This window comes from Lasioglossum baleicum, unplaced genomic scaffold (genome assembly GCF_051020765.1).
Source record: "Lasioglossum baleicum unplaced genomic scaffold, iyLasBale1 scaffold0025, whole genome shotgun sequence".
Lineage (NCBI taxonomy): Eukaryota > Metazoa > Arthropoda > Insecta > Hymenoptera > Halictidae > Lasioglossum > Lasioglossum baleicum.
Genome location: NW_027469085.1, coordinates 129,045 through 137,099, shown reverse-complemented (window position 1 = coordinate 137,099; position 8,055 = coordinate 129,045). Strand labels below are relative to the sequence as shown.

The following is an 8,055-nucleotide window of genomic DNA, read 5'->3' as shown; positions in this document are numbered from 1 at the left end:
TCTCAACTGCGAACTGACTTGGCATATATCTGTTGTTTTTAGTGACATGAGAAAATTTCTGTAGAGAAAAACGTGATAAAAACAATTCCTTTTGCATGATCATACTATTCAAAATCTTGAGGACATCGATACCAGTTTTGTTGGAACCATATCATTTTCATTAAAATTAATCCTATTGTCTCCTATAAAAAAAGGTATGTAAAAGTCTATAAAACTTGTAAGTAAGTGCATACACGAATGTAATAATCTTTGGAGAAAACATCAATAGAAAAAAAGTCACAGAAAAATATTTCGACTAGAGAATATCTTCAAAAATATCATTTTTATTCATCTGTTATTTATATACACATATGCAATATAATATTATTAACAAAATACGTAATAATGTATAACTACAACAATGTAAACTGAATTTACAATATATATACCCAAAGCATTTAAAAAAATAGAAGAGTTCTCAATCTACAGCAAATTATGTGTTTTTAGCACTCTCTTTCTCCTTCAATTCGTCTATTAAATCCAACAATTGTCCACGTTTCCTGGAAACCAAACTTTTAGTACGGCTATAGTCACATCCACTTACTCGACCAGTTTTTAAAACATGCTCCGTAATTATATCTGTTAAGCACAACACATAAATTCCACAATCATATCCGTTATCTTGTTGTGGACAATTTGGTTCCAAAAATTTCTTTTCAGGTTCATCCTTGCCAAGCACATAACCCAGTATGTTCCTTGCTAATTTCATAGCAGCATAGCTGCAACCTTTAAATGAATCGAAATGATAACATGTTTTCTCTTGTGTACAATACACTAACAAACTCCAGTGCGATCCTCCTGCTGATTCTCTACTGTCGCAATCGTTTATAGGGAACAATATGCATTTGCATTCTGCTATACTTGCAGAATTTAAAAATATATCATATTGAGATGGATCTGTCAGTTTTAACAGTTGTGTTACTTCAGGGCCAATAAAGTATATATCTTTCTTTCCATCCTTGTTAATTGTGACATCCAAGTATTCAAAATAAAATCCTATTATGACATCGTTCAACCAATGTGGTCCTTGAAGTAATGTTACATCGCTCGCTCTGATTACACAGTCATAGTAACACAAAACCATTGGATCCTGATTCCGTTTTGCCATATTATTCACAATTAGAAATAAATGTTCATCAATCAACAAGAATCTGGAAAGTAATAATATGTACATTAAATTCATTGTAAATGTCATTGGCACGTTCTATATTAAATCAATTAAAAAATCAATTATGATAATAATAACCTAAATAGAAAGCAAACGGCTTTGTGAAATATTTATATGTATGAATTTCTTAATAATATCGAATATAAATTAAAAGTATAACATAATGTTTACGTTTATAACGTATTAAATTCCTAAAATCATTAAGTGCATACTCACACACATTTATGACATAATTAAAAAATTATTACTTTTCCTACAACATCAATCTAAATATCGTTGGGCAAACTGTCTCGTTTTATATTAAAAATGATTTGTGAAATTTTCATCTTCCACTATTACCAAATTTATTTTTCGACGAAACAATACATACATGACCGATAATTTACATTGTTTTCTTTATTCTACATTGGTTACAAATTCAAAACATCCAGAAGACTGCGTCAAACTACAAATATGATGCCAGATGATGCAAAATATAACAAACTATTGATTCGTGACTTAGTTTTTCGGTTCACCATCGCCGTCTTGCGATCAGAAGGTGAAACTAAAACCGTTGTAATGAACTAGCGCTAATTTCAAATCTGTGTGTATGTATATATAATCTTTTTATAAACAAACATGCACTGAATTTAATAATTGTTACTGATCAAGACAAAAAGCAATATTTAACTTCGGGTTTCGCTGATTTTACAGTAGTCACTTTCTCAATATATTTATTTTAATTGTCCTCGTATCTTGAAAAACTCAATTATGTTAACAATTTGTTACAATAACAGTTACAATAACAGTTTATGTGTGTGAAATTGTGTAGTGCTTTAAAAACTCTTTCAGGAATGTGGAAATTAACAAAAGAACTTTTTTCATTATTATGTATAATGCCTATCTTCGAGTAATAACAATCTCCATTTTAGGCGGCGAAGTAACAAAACCATCGATTCCGTGAAGTTCAAGATCAGGATGATTCTCTGGTAACGTAAAATTAAGTTTTTGCAAAAGACAAGCTACAAAAAGGAAGACTGTATTCTTCGCTACTATTTCACCCGGACACTTTCTGCGACCTGTAAGTAAAGAAAATAATATAGTAATACAAAAAATATGTAATATGTAAATATATTTACATATATATTTATATATATATGTAATCCTTTTGTTGGCTAAGTAGACTCATCTCTCATTTTATCTGAGATGAATTTTATATTGTTTTTACCAATAATGAATCAGTATAAGTATAATTGTAAAAATAATACCTATTCCAAAAGGCATGACCCATGGATCATCAACAAATTGTCCTTCCTGGTTGATGAATCTCTCTGGACGAAATACTTCCGGATCACCCCAGTGCTCCTTATCCAAATGGACACTTTTGTAGTTGGCTAATAATGTACAATTTCGTTTTATTTCATAACCTAATAAATTCGAATCAGATAATGCCCGATGAGGAATACTAGTTGGAGTAATGTTCGCGAGCCTTGATACTTCAGTTAGAACTGCGTTCAGGTACGGTAATCTACAAATAACAACTTTAATTAATATTCAGAATATATAAAATCAAACAAACGATGCAATTTTAACATCAAATAGCACTACTATTGTAAATAGTATGACTGTATACCGAAAATAACATCGAAATATTGCATTCGTACAAATGTATTTATACGTTTATTCGGAACATTCTTTCGGAAGAATATTGATATTCGTTAGCAAAGGATAAGAAATAAAACAATTTCGATAAATACCACCATATACATACAATTTTCAGCATGTGTGTATAACTAACATAGATCTACAAAACATATATTTTAAATTTTCTTTAAGGGCCCTAATAAAAAAGTTAAAAAAATGACTTTTTTATTTTTGCATGTAACTTTGTAAATTATAATTTTTTGGAAAATCTGTTTTGCATATAATTTCATAAACCAGTGCTTCTAATTAATTATAGAAAATCAGGTCGTTTGTTACAATTATAAAAAAGTTATTCTGTTTTAAAGGGCGTTCGAATACTTTTGTGAACTGTATAAGAGTCAAAATTTATTATATATCCTCTATACTTTACAGCTCAAGGTCATTTCAAAGTCATGTCCTTGTGGATGAAAGCATAAAAATGTTGGATATAACATAGTAAGCAAAGTTATGTGAATACGTATAGAAGTAGAAAAATGAAGTGATCTTCAAAACGATCATTGAAAATAACATTTACAAAGAAAAGGAAAAATATAAATCATTTAAATTACATAATTTTTCTATTATTCTATTTGTACATTTTATATATTTGCAACATGTATATTTATGATAATAATGCAGTATTTGTCTATAGTTTATAAATTATGAGTAAAATTTTCCAAAATTACTCAACTAATTAAACACGCCTTACCGATTTTTATCACTAACGGAAGGACAAATATCCCTCCCTATAGTGACATCGATTTCATCTTGTACTTTAAGCTGTACATCACGATATACCACGAGGTATACTATGATAAAACCAATCATATTGTCTGTTGTATCCACACTAGCAGCAAATAAATCTTTCAAGGCGTATTTTAACTGGTTTTCTGTAAAAAAAAGGTATGTATATTATCCATGAGAAATATTATTATTAATCCAAACTGGTAAAAGTTATAATTAACACAATGTTTCCATTGTTGCTAATATTATTGGATTGTAAAATAAATTCGTATAGTTGCAAATATAAATGTTATTTTAAAAATTTAATTATGACTCATTGCAAATGCAGATAACTGCGATTAAATAAAGACTACTTATATAGACACCGATTTTATTTGGAGAATTGTCGATAAGATATCGAAGATAACTGAACGAATTGTTCCGACCTACATAACAAAACCTGAACTATATTTTAATTTTTCGTGTAATACATGTCGTGATTTGAAGCTGCGTAGAAAAAATTAAGTACGACGTGACCCAATTTAAATACTATAAACGGATAACCGGTTTATCGAAATTAGTTCTCAAACTTCGAGATGCGATTTAACTGTTTTAACGTGAGTGAACATTAAACCGGTTTTATGCTTCTGTAGAAATGATTCAATCACTGAGATATACTAAACCTGTGTTTTCGACAAAATCGACTTTGAAAATGAGTCGAGGTCGCGTGCTGACAATTAGAACTTGTAAGTAGATCCGGTAAGTCATGAACAGACGTCAGACGATTCCTAATAAGAGTCGCCAGATGAGGGGAGAGAGCACGAACATTTTCATTTTTTGTTGGTTAGCCACACAGTCAACTCTGATTAAAAATATGAAAATAAAAAGGATTACCTGTAAAGAAACTATCAGGTGACTTCTTCCTTTGTATATCGATTTCCTCCAAGTAGGAGTCCACAAAATTAGTACGTTCTCCAAACTGTTGCTCGTTTTTATGTCTTGTTATCACATCCTATAAATATAACATTACAAAGATAAAGTAAAATGTTAAAAGATAATATATTAATTATAATATAATTTAAGCATATTTTTTTAAAGTAAAAGTCATTATAAAGTAGGATATTTATATTCTCAAACACGTTGAACGATTCACTTAATTGTTGCGTGTGCTTTCTGAGAAGACTATAACAAAAACAAACACAACAAAATAATTATAAATTATAAACAAATTATAAACAAATCACTTTATTTATACGATTATTTCGAAGAGGGGAAAGCTACTTCAGTTTTTTAACCATATAACACATTCAATTGTTATACATAAAATTAGTTGTACAACTTACTGCTAAGAATTTATCTATACGCTTTTGTCGCTCTTGAAACAATGTGTATCCTGTTAAGCGAGGGAAAAAGTGCCTTAAAAAAGGAAGATAACTGACAATGCCTCCAAAAATATTTGAGCCTTTAAGTAGATCTTTCAACACACTTATCGCTTCCTTTAATTGAGGAGTCTCATTACCCACATCAAATCTGCACGTTGTGAAGAAAACCATAGTTTAATAATAAATACAAACAAGTATAAAGGATATTTTATATTTAAAGGTGCGTAATACCAGTTTTGTAACTACGTACTTCGTTCCTTCCAATATGAACCAAACATGGCTAAAAATGGCAGTGCAAACAAACGAATAAATATTAATCGGTTTCCCATCTGTCGTTAATTGAATTAGCATATTTGTTAATGTGCTCGCATCCTGCTGCAGTATATGCTCCATAGAGTGTTTTCCCAAACCAAATTGCCTCAAAGTTCTCACTGCAAACCTGTATACGTAGAACCAATTTTTAATATGAAGACACTTAAATATTACTGCTTAAAGAGTTAAAATACTGTAAAATTATCAAATATATTCTAGCATTTTTTGTTACATAGTCTAGCATATTCTTAAATATTCCAGCATGTATTCTTAAATTAAATATCAAATATATTTCTTGATTATTATTATTTTGTCATAATGTCAACACAGAAAGTTAGTCATATAAAACACAGTAAATTTAATTAGTATATTGCTTATTACACTTATTAGGTCTTGCCTGCTTATTTAATTGAATTTGAAGAGCACACACACACTAACACAGTGCTACTATAATATAATAAATAATAATGAGTTCATTCACAGTGTGTGATTCAAAGCTTATCGTTACCTACTTGATAAGAGTTCGCTTAAGTGAAATTTAGTCAATAACTCCCGAGGAAATTATTTTTATAATTTCAATAATTGCAAAACAAAAATATTGAAATCTGAGGACATCCTACAATTGTTCATATATGAACCCTATGATTCAATACAAATTCTATAATTTGTATTACAGCGTCGAATGGAAAAACAATTTTGATATATACCTTCGTTGACTATGCCAAATATCCGAGTCCGTGAATATTATTCCTTGCGGCTTACCACCGCATCGATATTTAAATATAAATTCGTTCGGTCTGCCATCGAATTCCGGTTTATTCAACATCTCCGTAATAGCATCCTTTCCGGAAACTATAATCGTCGGTGCCTGTATGCCCAATTTAATACTACAAACTGGCCCATACTTTTCAGCCAAACGATTCCAAACGTCAGAAAACAGTTTCTCTTTCCTAGCTAATTTTGCGATTTGGAATATGTTTCCAACGATGGGAAAACCCCGTGGTCCTTCATTAAAATAAAATAAACAATTATTAGTAAACCACGGATCGTTATGCAAGATAAAAATGTTCTTTATTAATTGCAAGAGATAAGAGCCAAACTGAAACTTCTTCTTTCCTTCAATAATTTAAATGAAGTAAAAACAATATATACAATACACAGTCTGATTATTAAACACAAAAACAAATTTATGCAACAGTTTCACGGCATTAGAAAATCTTCTACGTATGAAAGCGGTTACCTGGAGGAAATTTGCGCGGTCTTCTATAGTCAAGCAGCACTTTCAAAATTAACACAATCGCGAGCGATAAAATACCAAGCCACATCGTTGAACTCTATATCTTCACTCTGACGTTTTACTAATTTCTAAACCAGTCCACTTTAACACATTAACTTATTCTACACTTTTTACAGCACACATAGTTTCTCGGTTGTTTTAATCACTTTTCTGGAAACAATACATTTTTCAAATTACCAATTTTGGGTCGTTTATGTTCACGACTAATTTCTTTACGATTCTAGGCTTTAAAAAATATCTAAAACAATTCTGGAATAGCGTTGGAACGTCAAATGTTTGAAGCATCGATGGAAAAAAATAAATATTGGAAAGAAAGATATTCAAGTCCGAAATTTCGTTCCGGACATAAATGACCCAGGTTGCCTAGGGAGGATTAAGATTGCTCCATTTTGATCGGGCGTTGGTGTAATTTTGTATTCACTAACTTAGTTTAATGTTCTGTTATGTTTACGTGCACTGTCTCGGTACATTGCTCTGAGGATCTTGCTGAACGCTTGACGTCTTGACCGCGTGAAACACCGAAGTTGATAAAACGTATACGTTTCTCCCGGGAGCAGTAGATAAACAAAACTGCGCGATTCTGTTGGAAACGAATTATATGAAACTGTTAAAGTTGTATATAAGGTCTGTAACGGTTAAGACGGTTAAAGTTCGAGGTTTCACGTGTATATGATCAAGAATTCGAACGACTATGGCGCACTCAGAAGGCTGTCTTGAAATTGTGAAATGACCCCGTTACTGCAGGTTCTTGCGTACAACACGGTGCGTAGTGATGGGAACACGCAACAAACGTAGTCGGAAGAACAGCTACTCGATTCTCATTACGTTATTTACTTCATTGTTGGACAAAAATACTAGTGCTATTACCATATTTTCATTCGAATTTAGTAGTTATAAAGTATTTTCTATATTAAATATCTTTACAAAATATTTTCCATATTAAATATAAAATGTTTTCTATATTTTCAACATCTATACAAAATATTTTCTGTATTAAATATAAAATATTTTCTGTATTAAATATAAAATGTTTTCTATATATTCAACATTTATACAAAATATTTTCCGTATTAAATATAAAATGTTTTCTATATTCAACATCTGTACAAAATATTTTCGATACTAAATATACAATGTTTTCTATATTCAACATCAATATAAAATATTCTCTATATATTTTTACTCAAATTCAATACTTATACAATATTTTCTATGTTACATATCTATAAAGTCCAACAATTGCAAATACCTGAAATGAAGATGGTATCACGATAGTCAGTCTTCTACAATAATTTTTAGCATTACATAGTATAACCGATATTTGAAATTTTTTGGAGTAGTTTTTATAATTTGTAAAACCAAACGTACGACCATTTAAGAGTTGGCGTTTTCATTTATAAAACAGTAGAAGTCTCAATAATATAAACACGAAATACATACAAAAATAATTGATCGGAAAGGTTTCGAATCTA

The 8,055-nt window shown here is 30.2% G+C and overlaps 2 protein-coding genes across 5 annotated transcripts; both read right to left on the bottom strand.

Moving 5' to 3' along the window:
- Positions 1 to 324: 324 nt before the first annotated feature.
- LOC143219357 (sentrin-specific protease 8) lies at positions 325 to 1,700 on the bottom strand. Of its 2 annotated transcripts, none has more exons than XM_076445370.1 (2): positions 1,578 to 1,700; positions 325 to 1,190 (listed from the first exon to the last, which is right to left on the bottom strand). In XM_076445370.1, the coding sequence occupies exon 2, from the start codon at positions 1,145 to 1,147 to the stop codon at positions 473 to 475; it is 675 nt and encodes a 224-aa protein (XP_076301485.1). In that variant the 5' UTR covers positions 1,148 to 1,190; positions 1,578 to 1,700; the 3' UTR covers positions 325 to 472. The 2 variants fall into 2 exon arrangements, with proteins under 2 accessions (XP_076301485.1, XP_076301484.1); XM_076445369.1 differs by lacking the exon at positions 1,578 to 1,700 and adding an exon at positions 1,426 to 1,567.
- Positions 1,701 to 2,086: 386 nt separating this feature from the next.
- LOC143219356 (methyl farnesoate epoxidase) lies at positions 2,087 to 7,318 on the bottom strand. 3 transcript variants are annotated; one of them, XM_076445366.1, is made up of 9 exons: positions 7,009 to 7,318; positions 6,527 to 6,733; positions 5,994 to 6,291; positions 5,225 to 5,413; positions 4,936 to 5,122; positions 4,487 to 4,604; positions 3,579 to 3,759; positions 2,455 to 2,714; positions 2,087 to 2,265 (listed from the first exon to the last, which is right to left on the bottom strand). In XM_076445366.1, the coding sequence occupies exons 2-9, from the start codon at positions 6,609 to 6,611 to the stop codon at positions 2,087 to 2,089; spliced, it is 1,497 nt and encodes a 498-aa protein (XP_076301481.1). In that variant the 5' UTR covers positions 6,612 to 6,733; positions 7,009 to 7,318. The 3 variants fall into 3 exon arrangements, with proteins under 3 accessions (XP_076301481.1, XP_076301482.1, XP_076301483.1); XM_076445367.1 differs by having other exon boundaries at positions 7,035 to 7,318; XM_076445368.1 differs by having other exon boundaries at positions 7,052 to 7,318.
- Between the last annotated feature and the right edge of the window lie 737 nt (positions 7,319 to 8,055).

Coding starts and splice junctions, on each gene's coding strand:
- LOC143219357 (XM_076445370.1), bottom strand. CDS start 1,147: ATGGCAAAACGGAATCAGGATCCAATGGTTTTGTGTTACTATGACTGT.
- LOC143219356 (XM_076445366.1), bottom strand. CDS start 6,611: ATGTGGCTTGGTATTTTATCGCTCGCGATTGTGTTAATTTTGAAAGTG. Junction 5,414..5,993: donor ATTTGGCATAGTCAACGAAG/GTATATATCAAA, acceptor CTACGTATACAG/GTTTGCAGTGAGAACTTTGA. Junction 2,266..2,454: donor GGTCATGCCTTTTGGAATAG/GTATTATTTTTA, acceptor CTTTACTTACAG/GTCGCAGAAAGTGTCCGGGT.